Below are 20,000 nucleotides of genomic sequence, written 5' to 3' on the forward strand. Positions count from 1 at the left end.
AGCTATCTGGTCAGTGGTATGTCCAGAAATGCACAGAAAGAGGTGAAAGCTGGTTTTGATACATGTCACAAAGTGTCCCATTTCCTCTCTGCATCGTAAGGGGTCCCCCAGAGTCAGTTTCTCAAGTAATAAACAAAGTTTTGAAAATTTGTACCAAAAAACCCCTTAATGCTACAACTTAGGTCATAAATAGTTGAAATCATGGTCAAGCTATGAATAACATACCCATCCAATTCAATAGTTCACATGAAGAGGGAAAGAGGACAAATTTCTATCTGACAACATTTCTGACCGAGACTGTAGGGCTATTATAAAGACAATAATTATTATTAACATGATTGTTATTAAACAGTTTCTGCTTAGACTAAATGGAGCATTTCATTATTATGAACATTGAGCATGCAGCTAACAAAGTCCATTGTTGGACATCAGTTTTGGTAAGTCCAGGCAGCCAACATTACCTTGTCCAATATTTGCCACAAAAGGAAAACGATCCTTTAGAGCTACAGTAAGTTCTTTGCCAAGAGGTGCAGCACCACTCACAATAGTATCTAGGCTTGTTAGATCATAGTTTGCAACCAAAGGACTCTTGGTTAAAAATGTAACAATTGGTGGAACAATACAAATGCAGTGTATCTAGTGGACAAAGAAGCACCAAAGAAGTTATTAATAATACATAATTTATGTGTTGTCGTGACACGCCTCTCCCTCTTAGGAACAAATAAGGGAAGAAAGAATTATTATTTTAGTCAAATTGCTGCCAAGCTTTGAGCAGTGCCAAACCAAAGGCATGACTCGCTGAGCATTAAACTGGCAGAGATAACTCATCACCACATTCATAGTTAGGGGTTCCAGCTAGGTTAAGTGACACGTGTACCTGACACTCCTCTGAAATGAATCATTGGTGCAACATAAAGTAATTGGAAAATTGCTTCTTTGTCCCTGCTTGTGGCATTGTTAGCTTAAATTAACATTTTCGTGATGACTTCCTTAAATGATGGATCACAGTTATCTCAACAGTCTTTGTGGTTGAGCAAGAATTTCAGCCATGTTTAAGCCATTGACTCCTCGGCACCTTGGGATACCCCCAGTTGACGAGTAAAATCCTCTGGCATTAGACAGAGTGAATTCTCTTGAGTCTCAGTGTCAGGGGCCTGTTTCTCGAAAGGCCCAAAAACTTTTCAGGCCCGAAAAGCCATCTGTGAAATTGCCAACTGCTTGTGTTGGAGACCTGATCTTTTAACATGTTTTCAAGGAAATAAAAAGAAAAATAACTGTGAGGTTTGACGAATTAAATTCTCTCCGTTCTTGAGATACAAAGGAAATTGTGACACCCGAAAATGGTCTGTAAAGTTTCGGGACTTTCGAGAAACTGCCCCCAGGAGTCAATGGGTTAATGGATTTATGATTAAAATCTTGGAATTCATTTTTATCTTCATTAACTTTCTCAACATAATGACCATTCAGTTGTTGAGAGGCTCATCTTTTTCATTGACATACTATAAGAAGAGACTTTCAAGATACAGATTTTCAACTATTCAAACTGTCCTAAATTCAAGATAAAATTAATGATGGTGCTGCGTCAGTGGGAGTTTCTGACAAAGGGCTAATGAAAGCATCAGCTCATAAACAGTAACTATATTATTCTTAAGGAGGTTAATTTCTTTACCTATCTCAACTCATTTGACAAAATCAAATTTTTTGTGCTTTAAGGTGGCTCAAACTGGTTTCAACCATTATTGAGGGAATGTCATATTAGAAGAATTAACTCTACAACACTTTTTCACGTAAGAACAATTTTATGGTACGACATGAAACGCCAATAATTGCTTTAACAACATGCACATAGTAACGTGATGTAATAAATTGTCCATCTAAAAACGCCTTATATTTTGTGTTTAAGCGCATATATCTCAAAAAAGAAATTGGTGACCCCCATTTTTTTTTATTAGCAGGCTAAGATAAAACTCTTAGTTTGAAAAAATCCTCTGGAGTGGATTCAGAGCAACTTTAAATTTTTCAATTGTTAAGGTGAAAACAAATCTGCTCGAGATAATTTTTTAAACCTCGCAGAGAGTTTAATCTTAATGTGCTTATCACTCTCCAGCAATAAAATGTGGGGATCACGGAGTTTGTTTGTGAGATATAAATGTTAAAACAGAAAATATGGAATGTTTTTAGGTGGCTCTTTTGTTGCCATGGTAACCTATTACATAGATTCAATCCTTCCAAGTCATACAGTTTGTTGAAAGTGTTAAAACTGATTTGAGCCTCATTAAGTTTCATTAAAACACTCACGATTACATGATGATGATGGTGGTGTGAAATATCTCTCATCATGGATGTTTTAAACTGATGGGCTTACCTTATAGTCTTGTATCAGCCTGAGCATTTCTTTTCCATCAAACTGTTGCATGCAGATTATCTTCCCACCACGCATTAAATATTGTGCCATAATTGCCACCATACCAAAGATATGAAAGAATGGAAGAAGTCCAAGGGCAGTTCCTCGCAATGGATGAGACCTGTATGCCTCATGAGACAGCATGCACGTTTGTGCCACTAAGATATGATGTGTTATCATGACTCCTTTGGGAAAGCCAGTTGTTCCACTAGAGTATGGCATGACACAAACATCCTCTTTTGGACTGACTGGCACTTTACTAGGAAATGCTGAACCATCATCATTCAAAAGTGTGGCCAGTGGCTCACAGCCTTCTGCTTCCCCAATGACAAACACATCACGAATTCCAACTTCTAATGCTGCTTTCTTCGCTTTGTCAGCAATCGGAGGTACAGTGACAATATATTTAGCACCTGCATCTTTCAGCTGGTAAGCTGACTCCATTTCTGTGAGAGTGGGATTCAATGTTGTTACCACCCCACCAAGAGCAATCACTCCAAAAAATAAAATGGGATATTCAGGTACATTTGGAAGGAACACTGCTAATACATCCCCTTTCTTGAAACCTCTTTTTGTTAAAGCTGATCCTAACTTTTCAATCAGTGCACTAAGCTCATTGTATGTGTATGTTCTTTCTGAGGAACCATCGATCTAAGTGAAGCAAAAGGAGTAAAGACTTCAGTGTGACCCAAATTTGACGGAACTTTAAAGTTATCATACACTTGAACTGTTTTCCTACAATTTAAAAGGCATGTCATATCTGTTAAATTTTGGTGTGCTGATTTCAACTTTTTAAAACATGGAAAGAGGTCTTTCCTATTTTATTACTTAATTATTGGGAAGAAAAAACAAATGGCAATTTACCGGTATTTAAAACAAACAGATTAGCAATATCTAGTTGCACTGAAGTGGTATGCGAAATTGAGGACAATAATAAGCAAATTACTTTGTTTCTATTTTTTCACTCTCCTGATATTATTAACAGGGGTCAATACACTTTAAGTGACTTGTTTGATACTGTAGACCACCAAATTACCCACCCACGCAGCTTCACGGTTCACACCGTTTTATTGCACTCCAAAAATCAAAGTAATGTTACGGAAATGCTGTGCAGCGATTTCACTTGCAAGGGGTCTTAGCTTTCGTAACACCCGATGCTTTGGATGAACGACGCTATTCAACAACAGGCCCTTTTGTTATTCACCGATATCACTCATAAAAAGACTCACCACTGCGATGTCATCTCCATATTCACGAAATTTACTCGTAACAAATTCAGTGACCGACTTTTCTGGGATGTCAATCGTGTATTTACTATGCACGATGCCCGCTTCAGTCGAATATAATCTTGTGAAGGGAGTCCGTGTGGGTTGTTTTTTTAGCGATACTTTTCTCACGCTTTTCTCTTGCAAGGTGGCTGTATTTTCTAATGCAATGTCGACCCTTCGTACCATACTAACGAATGACCTTCGAAATACGCCATGATTTAAAAACCTTTTGATACGAAGAGAACGAGGTGCAAGAAACGAATTTGCCATTTTACTTCCGCTCTTCGAAGTAGCGTGACGTAAGGTATTACATGCGTGACGGCTTGACAAATGATGAGGAAAATAGAAATCGCAACCTTTCTGTAACTTTTGTTTTTTGTGCTGTATCGGGTGATTTGATGGATTGGTGCATCCATGGCAGGTAATTTTTCGGGCAGTTTCTTTTCTCCTCAGCTCCTCATTGGCGCTTCGCCAAAAAAGGTCAAAAAAGCATGAACAAGGATACCAAAGGCGTGCACATTCCAGGACCGCTCGTTCCATAGCGAATATTTTAAGGTGGCTCTGAATCCGCTCCAGAGAATTTTTGTAACTTGTTGTATTTTTTCTTTTTTATTCAAACATGCATTGTGTTCCCCAAAAGCACATAGGCTTAACTATTGCAGTATTGTATAACTAGACGAGATCTGGTGCGTTCATAGACATTTTAGCCGCTTACATCGAGTACAATACGCAGGCTTCTAAGTTAGAACTGTAAAATGAGATACAAGAAGGTAAAGAACCTGTACAGTATTTGTACACCGGTCGTTCAGGACAAGTAGATGGATGCTTGGGCGACCGACTTTCTCTGACCACTTGCCCTCCGTAATCACCCATTCAAACTATCAATTGAACTACTGAAAAGATGTCAAGAAACGAAAAATACTGAGTACATTTCTCCTTTTTTTCCCTTTGAATAATTAATAAACTCAGACAAGTGGAGGAAACCTTCGGGCAAGTGGGTTTTCAAGTTTACTTGCCCAAAGGGCAACTAGGAATTTCAATTTCCACTAGGCCTGGACGCAATGTATAGAAAGCCGCTATCTAAGAAACTTAAAAGGATTGAAAAAACAGTTGCTTGCTTTCCTTTCATTTCCTTTCCTTAACGGGACTGTGTCACGGCATCGCAGTTGATTTTGTGTAGTTTTACCAATTATTTGCCCCTACTCGCTATGCAAGTCAACGATTACCCAGAAGTTACTTTCAAACAACAACTCAAAATTCGTTCACGATTAGAAGTGTCTGTTGTGCGCGCAAAGGCTTAGACTTCCGTACACACTAATGCGTTTTCAAAAACCTCCGGATCCCTAAAACGGATGAAAAGATCTGCGTCCACACTAGCGTTTTCACATCGTATTCGGCCGTCCACACCAGAGACTAGGGAGCTTAAGCAACGACAACGGCGACGGCAACGAGAACGTCATCTCAAAATATAAATTTGCGTTATTTTAATCGCTTCGTGACTATTTCAACGTTTTTAACATGACAAGGGTGTGGTAATTCCTCAAAAATGACACCAGTCGGAACGGCACTCAATTTCGGGGAGAAAATAAAAATTTATCCTTAAGTGCTGACGTTCTTCATAAAACCATAAACTTGGCTATATCACGTTGTTGTTTTGCTGATGACGGCAAAGAAATGGACAAAAAATGAAAAACGCACGTGCTGGGCGTGCAAAGGTATTGTTTTTGGCCACTGAATATGCAAATTTGTGACGTTCTCGTTGCCGTCGCCGTTGTCGTTGCTTAAGCTCCCTACTGACAACGGCGATCTAAAAATGCGTTTTTGTTACCAGGCTTTGTTTACGTCTTGGCCGGCGGGAAAGTGAAGCATACAAAAATAATATGACGTCACGCGAATATGGACGGGGCCTAAGGGGGACACTTCGTGTTGGATGTCAAAATTGTGCGTACATCTAATTACGTGCATTTCTGGACACAAGGGTCGAGCGTACATAACATAAGTCGCAAACAACAGAGATAAACTCTGGAAAACTGTTCGGCTGAACCACAGTTGCAATCCATATGAATCTTCTTCTTTTATTTTGCCCATCCCTGCCTCCTTTTGTATTTGCTGCTCTAATCAAAGCCTCCTTCAAAGTCTTACGTTTCACTTGGTTTGGTTGTCAGTTTCCTACCCTGGTCCAAGAGGTTTTTCTTGAGCCGCGAAGCGGCGAAGACGAGAAAGAGAAAAACCTGTGGTTGCTCATGCAGACGCCAAACGCGTCAATTTGATAATTACAAAAGGGACCAATGGCAACTTTGCAATCACGCGTCCCTTAGGTATTAGGGAGCTTAAGCAACGACAACGGCGACGGCAACGAGAACGTCATCTTAAAATATAAATTTGCGTTATTTCAATCGCTTCGTGACTATTTCAACCTTTTTAATATGACAAGGGTGTGGTCATTCCTCAAAGATGACACCAGTCGGAACGGAACTTCATTTTAGGCGAGAAAATGAAAATTTATCCTTAAGTGCTGACGTTCTTCATAAAACCAAAAACTTGGCTATTTCACGTTGTTGTTTTGCTGACGACGGCAACGAAATGGACAAAAGTGAAACACGCACGTGCAGGGCGTGCAAAGCTATTGTTTTTACCCACTAAATATGCAAATTTGCGACGTTCTCGTTGCCGTCGCCGTTGTCGTTGCTTAAGCTCCCTATTACCAATCAAACGAGCCAATCATATTGATTTGCGTGTTTGTAAAAATATCAACCAATCCGGGTCTGAGGGTGTCAGATCCTGACCCTGGCGTCTGCAAGGAAGTGAGAATTAAAGTCCAAGCTAACCAAAGGTTTTCCTCTTTCTCGCCACTTCGAGGCTCTCTTGCGGCTCAAGAAAAACCTTTGGGACCGGGACCCGGTTGTTCGAAAGCCGATTAACTTAATCCAGGATTAGCGTAAACTTTGGTTTATTTTTTTTCAACTTTTCAGTGCAGGTTTCTTTTGCTTATTTTTGGTTTTCAAGATTGACCTCCTCTAATGTAAAATTTTGCCAAATATCAGCGTTGTACAATATTTGGGAGTAGAGAAATAAACTCCTTGGTAATTTTTCTAATCTGGGATTAGCATTAATCGGCTTTCGAACAACCGGGCCCAGGGTATCAGTTTCCCGTTGCTGAATTTGGCTAAATTTCATGACACAGCCCATTCTATGTGGTAAAGTTAAACTTTGGACCACCGAATACAAAATTTCAGTAACGCAGTTGGTGTTAAGAGAGGACCTCTTTTATTGTACACATTACTAAACCACAGGGCGCATTTTAAAAGCTTCCACGTTATAGAGAATGCTAAAGTGAATAAAAGCACAAGCCCTTTTCAGCTTAATTCTAACGTAAAGGCAAATTCCACTAAAGGGCTCAAACTATCCTGTGTAGCTTCTAAAGATCTGTCATTTCGGAGCGCGTGACATCCGCAAAAGCGATCGGCGAGGAGAAGGCTGGGGCCGAGATTTCTAACTACAAGAGAAGGATAGGATAAGATTATTGGGGAAACGAAAACTGCCTGTCCAGATTGACCGGCCTTCTCGAGTAGTTAGTACGCTGGCCTAAGGACAGTTTTCGATAATTACACGTCAATCAAATGGATGCGTTTCTTTGGGATGATCCGACAAAGGATCATTGATCCAAGATCACTTGGATCACGGTGCATCAAAGGAAACGAAGAATCCACTCTGGGAAAGGAGTCTTCGGTTCCTGTGATGCACCATGATTCAAGTGATCTTGGATCAATTATCCTTTTTCGGATCATCCCAAAGAAGCGCACCCAAAGTGACTTGGAATTAACCAAACATTTGAGTGACGTGTACTTATCCAATCAAAATGGCCCGTATCCCTGCGTACAGGCTACTCAAAGAGGCGGTCAATGTGGGCAGGGGGTCCTTTGTTTCTCCCGCTCATCATTCTCATCCTGTTAGAAATCTCGGGCGCTCCTCTACACAGGCTAAGATTAAACCTGTATCAAACATCTACAAATTTCTCAGTTCTCGCTTGAGTATTTTTCCACTGGCTGTTTTAGGGATCTGCTCTACAAATGCTACCCCTCCCCTGAGTTTTTTGTAGGGGGCCACTCTTTCAGCAACAAATTCAATTATTTCTGTCTCAGTGACTTCTCCTTTTGGAACAACAAATGCTTTTGGAACTTCTCCGGCAGATTCATGAGGAATTCCAATGACTGCAACATCCATAACCTTTGGGTGTGCGTGAAGAAGAGCTTCCAATTCAGCTGGGGCCACCTATATTTGAGATTATTAATATCATTATTATTATTTAAGTCAAAGAGTAACTCGGAATGATCCTATTCTTTTTAGGAGGACCTTTTTGGGTGATGCACCATTGAAGGGCTAAAAGCCTCACTCCCCTTTTGTGTTCAAATATAAAAGAAACCTTGTTCTGACATTTTTTCAGGAGAAGGGGGGAGGGGGGCAGTCTTAACAGTTTTTGAAGTGAATACAGTGGGGAGAAGGAACTATTGACCAATCTATTTACGTCGCTAAGATAAAAAAAAAAAAATTTACCGGAAATCCTTTGAATTTGATGAGATCTTTTATCCTGTCCACAATGTAAAAGTGTCCATCCTTGTCATAGTATCCAATGTCCCCACTATGAAACCATCCATCGGGTGTGATGCTTTCTGCAGTGGCTTTCTGGTTATTGAGGTAACCTAAAACAGGAAAGCCAAATAATGCAGGAAAAAACGTTACTCTATATTGAACCTGCTGCTTTTCAGCATTGCCGTTCCGACGGCGACGGCGACGGCGACGGCGACGGCGACGGCGACGGCGACGGCGACGGCGACGGCGACGGCGACGACGACGGCGACGACGACGACGACGACGACCACTACTACTACTACTACTACTACTACTACTACGATACTACTACTACTACTTTGCAAATCTTCAAATATTAGGGAACAAAATTCCCTCATAGATGTAATGGAACCAGAACTGGGAAAAATCTGAATCCCAGATGGGAGTTGAGCACACAACCGTCCCAGATCGATCTAGATGAGCTATTACCAAAGAGCTACTAAAGCTATGGTGAGTATAGAGACTATATGATGCAGTTCTGGTCAAATCTCATAGAAAACCCGTTATCGCCTTATCCTCCAATAGCACAGTGGTTATAGTTGCCTGCGTGGCTGGCAGGATTGTTGGCGCAGGAGGCAAATAACGAGCGGCAAAGCCGCGCGGAGAATGGGGAAGGATGCTGTGAACAGCTCCCCTCCCCATTCTCCGTACGGCTTGGTGCCTCCCGGCAGCTACGTAGGCTATGGTTAAAGTATTCATAGCTGGATCTTTAAGAATCATGGATTAAAATCCCATCTAGGACTCAGTTTTTTGTCTAAAACTTAAACTTTTTAAATAAACTTCTCACGGCTTAAAAATCCTTTAAAAATGCCCTGACGCTCATCTCAAGGCTAGAACACCTAACAGTTGCCAACAGAATGCGGGAATTACATTTCCACTGTCATAGATTTAACAGTTAGCCTTTCAGAGAACTTCTCCAGGCAACCAAGACACATTTCTCTGCAGTTGCTGGTTTTTCTTTTTCAATCCGTTCTCCATGTTTTAGAAATGAATCTCTAAGACCCTCTAACCTTTCATAACAGTCGGTCCTTTGATGCACACCTCTCCATTTTGGTTTGGACCAAGAGGCTCACCTGTTTGAACATCAACCACCTGTAATACAGTGTTGAAGCGTCAATGTTGTTGTTTATCCTTGAGTTCTGTACTCTTTATATCAGTCTCTATTGACCATTGTGAAAAGTTATGGTGACCAATATTCTGATCATATACAGGGATGTGGTACATGCATGCAACACCAGTTCAAGGGCTAGAGGTGGTCTCCATCTGTAAAGGTGTCTATGTTTTTCCTTTTAGTATTAAACACGGTCTGTGATAAGGGAACAGCCTCATGCTAGAGTGGACGTCTCTGTTGTAGTCTATATGTACCAAACAACATTGTTTGGGCCACAACAGTAGCAGTAGCAGAATGCCAGTTGGACCTTAGCTTCCTGCATTCCCTTTCTCTATACCAACTCTGTAGTGGGGTCATTTGGTTCAAGGATTCATCGTCGTAGCGAGTCACTAGAGAAGCACATGCCACTATTTTCCCACTTCTTAATAGTATGTGCGTAGTAAGAGGGACTTAACGATCTGCGACGGCGACGTCGACGAAAACGTAACTTTGCGATATCGTAAGTCTGTCGCGATTATTGGATCTCGTTCGCGTCGTACAATATGGGCGAAGTATTCTAAAAATGAATTGGTACGAGCGGTTTCAGACTAAAAATAGAGAACGAAAGGTTACGTTCACGTTGTCGTCAAAAACTCAAATTTGGTGATTTCACGTTGTTGTTGTGCAGAGAACCGCAAAAATATGCGCTAAAATACGTGCAGCACGACTATTTTTCCTCTTTTAACCAATGATATTACTGTTTTGTGGCGTTATCGTTTCAGTTGCCGTCGTAGTTTCGTAAACTCCCTAATATTGGATGATCTTTAGACATCTGACCTTTTTGACACGTGAAGACATTCATTTGGACTCTCGATCACCATCTTCTGGGATTCCAACTACTGTCTTTGATTTTTGGCTTGAAGAGACCATAAGAATGGTGCCAGAGCCCCCTACAGTACCTTGTTGTTTGGAACTCTTTCACTTTCATTTAATTACTGGCAGAACAACCTGTGCCAAACTTCCTCGCATTAAAGACATAGCGGTAGAAATCTCACCTTTGCTTGAAGATTTGGCAAAACTGTCCCAGAAGAACCAGGCTTCCAGTCATTTCGAGGACAGAGCGTTGCTGCTGGGCTTGTCTCTGTCAGGCCATAACCTAAAAATTATAACGTCAATGCCGATAACTTGGTGTCCAGTAACAACACGTCAAATAAGTTATGTCTCCTTAAAACAAGTTTATCTACATCTACTCTACATGTTCCATCACTCGGCAAAGTCCCTATTTGACTTATGGCTGTTTCTGCTTAGGTGGCCTCATATACACCACAAGCTTTTTAGAGACATCATTGCCAAGCCGGCCCTCTTCTGCTGGAGAGAACAGGACAGCCACAACACCGGGGACTTCATCCCCTACTCTTCTCGAATAGTGTGTGGGTTCTTTAACCAACAGGGAACTTATGAACATGGAAGATATTTGTGAGATGGGGCCTACGGCTTATAGTCCTTATCCGAAAAGACTTGAAAGTATAATCATTTGCAGATGAAATTACAAAGGCAGAAATTTCTCCTCAGTTATTTTAAGATCCTGAGTGTTGATCCGGCCTGGGTACGAACCTGTGACCTCCCGCATGACAGCCCGATGCTCAACCAACTGAGCCATCGGTGCGCAAAAAAGGTGAATGGGTGTTAGCCCTTCTTTAGGGGGAATTGGCTTGGCATTGTGGTTTCAGCATCTCAGGGACGCATAAAATATTATAATTCACTTGACGAAAGTCTAATGCTCGAAATGTCAGCTGACACTAATCTTTCTTATGTTACTTAATTTACCTTTGTCGACTCGGTTGGGAAAACCAAATTTCCAAGGACAATGGTTCATAAATTAGTTCTAACAGAACATTTAGACACAGGGTTGAAGTGTCCTTCAAAACAGGTGATATGTCATGAAGGATGGCAGGATGTCAAGACTTCAGATCATGGCATATATGGGCATTAATTAGTAATCAGTAACAAAAGGATTAAAACCTGAAAATTTCCACATTGAATGGGATTTGAAGCCAAGACCTCTTCAATACTGGTGCAGTGCTCTACTAAGAGAGCAACAATGAATGAAGGGGGTAGTTTCTAAAGAAACTGTGGTGCTGCGTCGGTGGGGAAGTAGTATACAAAAATTTGGTTTTATCAACGGAGTTGATAATGTAAATTGGCCACCGTACAGAGATTCTAAAAGCTGACGTTTCGAGCGTTAGCCCTTTGTCAGAGCGAAGGGCAAACGCTCGAAACGTCAGCTTTTAGAATCTCTGTACGGTGGCCAATTTACATTATCAACTCCGTTGATAAAACCAAACAATGAGAGGAGTTTGCTAATGAGGCAATATTTGATACAAGGACTGACTCAGGCTAGCACACTTGCGTTCTCTGAAATCTCAGGCTAGTTTTGACAGACATGTCTAGAGGTCAAAAGAGATTTTTATAAGAGTTGTGAAGTGTCCTTTCTTCACTCTGTATCTTGAAGGGTCCCCCAAAGTAAGCCCTTCAGGTGACAAACACAGTTATGAAATCCTTATCACAAGATCCTAAATACTAGGGCCAACAAAGACAATATTGATAACCTTGTTAAGACAAACGATTTATACTTAGGCCTTACATTTTACTTATCCAATCATAGTAATATTATTGTGTCCATTTTTGGACATCAGGGAAGAGTCAAGGCAACTACCGACTTTACCTTGTCCAATATTTACTACAAAAGGAAAACGATCCTTTAATGCAATAGCAAGTTCTTTGCCAAGAGGTGCAGCACCACTCGCAATAGTATCTATGCTTGTTAGATCATAGTTTGCAACCAAAGGACTCTTGGTTAAAAATGGTACGACTGGTGGCACAAGATAAATGCAGTGTATCTAGTAGACAAAAAAGCATCAAAGAAGTCAGTAATGCAAATAGTATTTTGCTCCCCCTCCCCCTAGTTTGAGTTGGGTACCAATTGAGTCTATGCATCTTATAGCAAGTTTCAATTGAATATCGTAAAACCAAAACCAAAGTAATTACTTTGGCCAATCGGAAAGGAGGGAGACAATCCGGTAAACCAATAAAAACTCGAAGTAATTACACGTAGCCGGCACAAAGCGCGGGAAAATATGCACGTGGGAGCCAGGATTGGTTTTGGTTTCACTTCTGGTTGGTTGAAAAAGTGGCGCGAGATCTCTGAACCAGTCACTGAGTGCGGAAGTAATCATAAACCAAAGCAATTCGCTAATTACTTTCGAAACTCAATTGAAAACCTCTCTATAGCAAATAATTGCTTTTCCATCCCTGTTCGTGGCGTTGTGACCTTCCATGTCATTCCAATTAACATTTAGTAATGATTACTTACTTGGTCATACAATGGACGACGGCTATATAAACTCTCGTCATACTTAAGCCAGAAGTTTGGCCATGTTCAAGAAATTTCCTAGACAAACGACCTTCAGTTGTTGAGAGGCTCTTCTTCCATGTTTGATGTTATACTGCATACTTTAAGAAGTGACTTTCAAGATAAAGATTCGGTGACTATTCAAACCGTTCTAAATTCAAACATTCAGGATTTTCACCGAGCTAGTCGAGTCGAAATAATTTTCTGCAAGGCACGGACCATGAAAAGAGATTCATTCAGTGTCATACCCTTCATAGACAAAAGTAGCACGTTAGTATGAAATATCTCCCACTGTACAGACAATTCTAAATGATGGACCTACCTTAAAATCTTGTACGAGCCTGAGCATTTGTTCCCCATCAAACTGCTGCATGCAGATTATCTTCCCACCACGCATTAAATATTGCGCCATAATGACCACCATACCAAAAATATGGAAGAATGGGAGAAGTCCAAGGGCTGTTCCTTGGAATGGATGAGGCCTGTATGCCTCATGAAGCAGCATGCACATTTGTGCCACTATGTTATTATGAGTTAGCATGACTCCTTTAGGAAAGCCAGTTGTTCCACTAGAGTATGGCATGACACAAATATCCTCTTTTGGACTGACTGGCACTTTACTAGGAAATGCTGAACCGTCGTCATCCAAAAGTGTGGCGAGTGGCTCACAGCCTTCTGCTTCCCCAATGACAAACACATCACGAATTCCAACTTCTAATGCTGCTTTCTTCGCTTTGTCAGCATTCGGAGGTACAGTGACAATATATTTAGCACCTGCATCTTTCAGCTGGTAAGCTGACTCCCTTTCCGTGAGAGTGGGATTCAATGTTGTTACCACCCCACCGAGAGCAATCACTCCAAAAAATAAAATGGGATATTCAGGTACATTTGGAAGGTACATTGCAAATACATCCCCTTTCTTGAAACCTCTTTTTGTTAAAGCTGATCCTAACTTTTCAATTGAAGTACTGAGATCATTATATGTGTATGTTCGTCCTGAGGAACTGTCGATCTAAACGAGTAAAAAGAAAAATGGACTTTTATGACCCAATAAAATAATTATCTATTTGCGAATGCACTATAATACACTTTGTTTGCCCCCTAGGGCATTCGAAAATGAAGAATGGCACTATATATAATAATGTATACTGGCACTAATTAATAGAAATATTATACATCACAAGCTGAAACGGTATAAAGAAGTTTTCCGTCTTTTTTGTTATCATTGTTTGTCTGTACACTGTCAGTTCAGAGCCATATCATTCGTTTATATAGGGAACTTTTCTCTTACCAGATTTCAACTAGACGTTGTGGTGTTATTAATCATATTAGAGGTGAATCTTTGTCAAAGAAAATGGCTTCTTCTTGCCAGGTCTCTTCGGTTTTCAAGTGTTAATTTGTTCATCCATTTTGGACTTCAGTATAACATCAATTGTCAAGGTCTCTTTGTTTGTTTTAATTTGTCACGAGACGAGTCGTGGATCACGAAGACCCGACAGTTCCCAACAGCCAGGAAACAAAAGTTGGTGACAAACTATTGCTAGTTTTCACTCACGTGATCAACAGCCATGTTTTTCAAGGAAAACAAAAGGAAGCGTTTGCATAATAATAGAGTTAAATTCCCGGAGGATTTGGTCGGGGCACCAACATGGCCGCCTTTTCTTTGTTTAGGGCACCAACATGGCGGTCGTGACGTCATGTGAAAACCGAGAATTAGAGCGTTGGTAACTTTCGCGTACAAGTATTCTTGAAAATTTATGGTGTGATCGTTACCGTAATGTAACGTGATGATATTTACGTACGACATCAAACTAACGGCGCGTTCGATTGACCCTATTCCGGAATAAGAATACGTGAAGTGATGATTTAAAACGGTATGTCTGGCGTTTTGAAGCAACAAGGATGATAAAGATATGTCTAAAATAGCATTGTAGCAAGTGTTTGACAATTTTCATGTGAATCTCCGTAAAAACGAAGGATTTCTAACTTCTATTCCATTTATTCCTATTCCGGAATACGGTCAATCGAATGCACCCTAAACGTAATTCGATCAAAAATATTTTGCGCGGTTGCTTTTGCAGCTGAGAGCAATTTGTGTGCGTTCCTTAATCTTAGCGTATCGTAAGCAGACCTTGTTTAGCGGTCTCTATACTTTACGCGGGACTTTACGCCAACCGTATATAGTAACTCGGTTAAATTTAAACGCAATTGACAAAAATGGTTTGAAACAGACGTATCTGGAGTCTTTCACCTAACAGTGTCATCTAATTAAAATACTAACTGATTCACCGTTTCCTTTCACCCTGACCAGAGAAGTGTGATAGAAAGTGTGGTTTTAGAACTTTTTTCAAGTTCTGTTTTTTTCATCCGCAAATAGCAGAATAAAAAACCCGTAAAACAAAGCCGCAAAAATTAACTCCCTTCAGTCAAATTAAAAATTCCGCTTTTAATACACTTTTACACTGGGGCGATGTACACTGGACTAAACAAGAACAGAAACCCGAGATTAGATACACAGGGTTCTCTGTATATGGTGAACAAAACAACACACTGAGAAATTCAATACATTAGATTAGTACGAATGGGTCATTTGAAAGAATACCATTTGCTGGGGCGGCGTACCGCGTCTGCAAACCGGCAAACGGTATTAATGAAACGGTGTTTTGTTGTGCATGGTAAGCGTGGGCTTCCGTCTTTTTTTGTTTTGCCGGTTGTTGTTCAGTTCCTTTTGCACAGGAAGGTATTGCAGTTATACCGTATCATCTGTCATACGGCACTTAAGTAGAGTGAACTGTGACTCGAGATACCACACAATAAAATAAAAGTTGAAAATGAAATGTGCTGCTTTTCTGCTGTTTGAACAGAGATTACAGAAATTTCAGTCTTCTCTAACCGCAAAATACAAAAAATCGCCAACCCCGTAACTTGCATCGTATAATCGAGTGAGTTGTGAGAAAGCCAAACATCAGCTTCCGGTTACATTTGCAATATTACCATTATATTGTATTGTCCTTTTCTAGTCTTATTTTTAAGTGTTTTTACTGAGTTTGCTGGTGCACCGAGTTGTGCATTAGTTCTTCCAAGCTAGAGGGATCCCTTCTTCAGGAACAATATTATTTTCCTGTTGATTTGTTTGTAACGTTTTCTAGATTTTCCATGTAGAGTTTAGATTTTACAGCCTAGTGGATTTTTTTGTTATTGTTCAAATTAAAGAAGTCTCGAGCTTGCTGCGTTTGTTAATACGTTCTGTACCAAAACCTTGAAACCTGCTCCTTATGTGGTGTATTGCTATAGAGTGTTTTCGCTCATGTGACCAGCAGCCGTATTTGCATACTAAATCAAAGGGGAGAATTTTCATAAAAATAGAGTTCAATTCCCAAAAGAATATTTCACTCCTCCAACATGGCCGCCGTGACGTCATGTGAAAACGAAACAATGACCACAACCAGGTTTTCTGAGCCCGCGAGACTGAGCACCCCTAGCAAACAATTGTTTTGGTAGGTACGTTATGTATGGAGACATATATTTTACCGTGCACATAAGACGTAACGAAAACCGCTGGTCAGCAACCTTTTTCTGGTCATTGTTGTCTAAGGTCTTCCTGTGAAAACACTCTCTTGAACTTATTGACTCACACAATGCTGGTCACGCTAGCGTCGACCGGCCATGGGGCAAGCATATTGTGCATAAAATAGTTTGGCAACTTCTTGGAACGCTCTTTTTGGTGGGGGATGACATATTTAGTTATTTTATGCACATAAGCATGGGCAAATCTTTACTGAATCACGAGCGAGATTTTGTATCAGGTTTTCATGAAATGCCAGACCCGTCATATATGAAGATGTATATTTCGCATTTAATTAATTGCGAAGTCACTGATTCGTTTATGTATGTAGACGAGCATTTCGCAGTTAACTAACTGCAAAGTCCTTCGCTTCTGTAATATGTATAGAGACATTTTTGCTAAATTTCATTTGTCTCTATAGAGTGACATAAATGCAAACTTTGCAATTGTAAAATCTCTCCTCTTATTTTATCTTTGGCAAAACGAAAATTTGAACTTGCCGTAAAAGCAGTGCCAAATCTCTTAAACAACGCGGAAAATTAGGACAGACTGGTTACTGGTATTATTCTAGAATCACGCTAACAGTCTGGATGTGTTAACAACTACGGGACTTTTGCCAAAACCTATTTCGAAGTCTCTCTTTGGTAAATATCGAGTCTGTTCTTTAATTTTCTTTGCCGAATCCTTACATTAATGTAAGTAGACTGACCATTGTCATTAATCGGTGGATATCGAAATCACGAAACATCGATGGACTTGGAGTCTGTGTGTGGCTTTAGTGACCTTTATTAGTCGTTTGCTTCACTCTTTAGTTAATATGAAAAGACTTACCATTGCAATGTCATCTCCATATTCGCGAAATTTACTCGTCACAAATTCCGTGACAGACTGTTCTGGGATGTCAACCGTGTATTTACTGTGCACGATGCCCGCTTCATTCGAATACAACCTTGTGAAGGTAGCCGTCCGAGCCGTCCGAGTGAGTTGTGTTAAAAGCGATGTTTTTCTGACGCTTGTCTCTTTCCGGGTGGATGTGTTTTCTAATGCAATGTCGACCCTTCGTACCATACTAACAAAAGACCTCCGAAATACGCCATGATTTAAGAACCTTTTGATACCAAGAGAAAGAAACGAATTCGCCATTTCACCTCGAGTGCAGGTGAACTCACGCCACAAAGGGGTGTTCACATGAAATCCGTTCGAGTTAAAAATCCCGATCTGATGTCAAAGGTGAAGTGGCAACACTTTATCAAACGCTCTGTGAACCAACTTAGTCACACAATCAACAATCTGTGTGAGTTGGCGCATGGTTGGGCAGTAATTCGTACCCACAGACCACTCACAAAAATGGTAGACGATTTATTGTTCTTTTGTATTTTTCTTAATTAGACCTACTGGCCTCATTTTGGTTTACGTATTTTCTTGACTTTGCACACCGCAGCAAGGCTTAATGGAATTGAAGGAAAACAATATTAAATTCAATAGACCAATTTCGATATATTAAAATTCAGTCCTAAACAAAAGACGTGCTCTCGAGGCTCTGGGGAATAAACTCATACAAATCCTTATATTTATTCCCCAGAGCCTCGAGTTGATGCCTTTTGTTTAGGACTGAATTTTAATATATCGAAATTGGTCTATTGTCCACATATCGAGCTTTAAGATTCCCGGATATCGACAACCAAGTCTTCCGCGCATGATTGTGCTTAAGATTACAGAAATATGCAAATAAAGTGCTTTAAAGTGATACTGGTTTGTCACTAATCTGCAGAAACACACGTAATAAAAATGAAATAATTAAATGCCGGATGACGAACAAACTGAAGTAAATGGTCATCAACATGGGGGCAATGATGAGGCATGATAAAATTACAATATTGATAGCCATTCAAGACCATTCAATGAAGTAGTCATAGAAATCAGTTTGTCTCTTATTTCAAAGCATGCTGATTTGAATTGTGAACGTTAATGAAGTTTTCACTAAATCTCTCGCCACAATTTTTCTCAACTTGTGCGCATATATATTTAGGCTTTCTGACCAGTGCACTCACGACCAAAGCTCGCCTTTCTACCCTCTTTAAGAAGAGGCCAAACTATTTCATTAACTCATTTCATACTAGAAAACAGTTCCTGATGTGCGATAGAGCTACATTGTATTAAACTGAGTTGTCATTCAAGTCTTCTGTTTCTCTCTTAAAAGACGACGCAGTATTTTACCACTGGCCGATTTTGGGATCTTTTCAATGAACTCCACTCCTCCTCTTAGTTTCATCTGTGGTGATACTTTCTTTGCCACAAATTCCTTGATTTCTTCTGCTGTCACATTTCCCCGACGCACTACGAAAGCCTTCGGTAACTCTCCGGCTTCGGGATCGGGGACGCCGATCACGGCTACGTCATCGATGTTCGGGTGAGTAATCAACAAGGCTTCTAGTTCGGCAGGAGGAACCTTGAAAGATGGAAACAATTTCGGTATTTACTTTAATGGAAACCTCCACTTCACAAAAAATAACTTTGAATCACAGGAAATAACCTTTACAGTCAAGTCAGTCAATTTTTTTTTTTCAAAGAAAGCGTTTGTATCCGAAACAAATAAGTTTTAGAATCCATATTTTTGTTTTCAAATTTCGCGGGCGCCGCCATCTTGAATAATTCACTGAAATCTGAAATCAAAGAACAGTTAATTATTGTGACGTGTTACGGTTGCCCTATTATTATAAGACAAAAGCTCTTTGTGTCAAAACAATAGGGCAACCGTAACACGCCAAAATTATTCAAGATGGCAACGCCCACGAAATTTGAAAGTGAAAATAAGCGACTTTAAAATTCCGTTTTCCTGATACAAACACTTTTTTAAAACAAATTTCGAAAAATATTTGTTTGTAAACATAACTTCCTTCGGTTTAAAATTATTGCGCAGTAGGAGCGGAGGTTCCCTTTAAAAAAATCAAAGAGCATGATATACAAAGCATGACAAAACCTTAAGACTCTTTTTGAATGTAAGACAAGCATCAAACCTTCTTTTCCCGGTTGGATCGCAACAAGGATTAAATCGAGGCTAATAAGGAGGGAATGTAAAAGATTCCTCAAAGTAGCCTCTATTCTATGCTCGTTCCAGTCTAACGTTGAGAATGAAAATATGTCCCAATCCCTACGTCCTAGGGTTACGGACTTTAAGATCTACGACGGCGACGTTGACGAAAACGTCACCTCCAAATACAACTTTGCACTATCGTAAGTTTCTCGCCGTTAGGCCATCTCGTTCGCGTCGCACAATGTGGGTGAAGTGTCCTAAAAATAAATTGGAACGAGCGGTTTGGGAGTAATAGACAATGAATAGACAATGAAAGATTCACATTGAATGCTCGCGTTATCGTCAAAACCTGAAATTTGGTGATTTCACGTACTTGTTGTACAAAGTACCGCACGAATTTGAGCTAAAATGCGTGCCACGCGTGCAGCACGATTACGTTTCCTCTTTTAACCAATGATATTGCTGTTTCGTGGCGTTCTCATTGACGAACGCGTCGTGAACCGTAAAGTCCCTAACGACCTTTAAGCAACGAGGACGTCGACGATAGCAAGAACGTCATCGGAAAATACGATTTGCCGTTCGAAACCCCTTTCGCATG

At 40.3% G+C, this 20,000-nt stretch overlaps 3 protein-coding genes across 3 annotated transcripts in view; all 3 read right to left on the reverse strand.

Moving 5' to 3' along the window:
• Nucleotides 1–4,106, reverse strand: part of LOC137990076 (uncharacterized) — an 11,512-nt gene extending 7,406 nt beyond the window's left edge. The window contains exons 1-3 of the mRNA XM_068835622.1: nt 3,634–4,106; nt 2,366–3,055; nt 462–636 (exon numbers count right to left, since the gene is read on the reverse strand). Coding sequence (XP_068691723.1) covers nt 462–636; nt 2,366–3,055; nt 3,634–3,942 — 1,174 coding nt within the window. The 5' untranslated portion in view covers nt 3,943–4,106. The remainder of the gene's footprint in view (nt 1–461; nt 637–2,365; nt 3,056–3,633) is intronic.
• A 2,810-nt stretch (nt 4,107–6,916) lies between these two features.
• On the reverse strand, nt 6,917–17,645 carry LOC137990073 (uncharacterized). The gene is made up of 7 exons (XM_068835619.1): nt 17,200–17,645; nt 13,126–13,815; nt 12,117–12,291; nt 10,447–10,547; nt 9,312–9,393; nt 8,227–8,372; nt 6,917–7,944 (listed from the first exon to the last, which is right to left on the reverse strand). The coding sequence occupies exons 1-7, from the start codon at nt 17,509–17,511 to the stop codon at nt 7,678–7,680; spliced, it is 1,773 nt and encodes a 590-aa protein (XP_068691720.1). The 5' UTR covers nt 17,512–17,645; the 3' UTR covers nt 6,917–7,677.
• Nucleotides 17,646–17,707: 62 nt separating this feature from the next.
• Nucleotides 17,708–20,000, reverse strand: part of LOC137990066 (uncharacterized) — a 34,268-nt gene continuing 31,975 nt past the window's right edge. The window contains exon 21 of the mRNA XM_068835606.1: nt 17,708–18,817. Coding sequence (XP_068691707.1) covers nt 18,542–18,817 — 276 coding nt within the window. The 3' untranslated portion in view covers nt 17,708–18,541. The remainder of the gene's footprint in view (nt 18,818–20,000) is intronic.

This window comes from Montipora foliosa, unplaced genomic scaffold (assembly GCF_036669935.1).
Source record: "Montipora foliosa isolate CH-2021 unplaced genomic scaffold, ASM3666993v2 scaffold_54, whole genome shotgun sequence".
NCBI lineage: Eukaryota > Metazoa > Cnidaria > Anthozoa > Scleractinia > Acroporidae > Montipora > Montipora foliosa.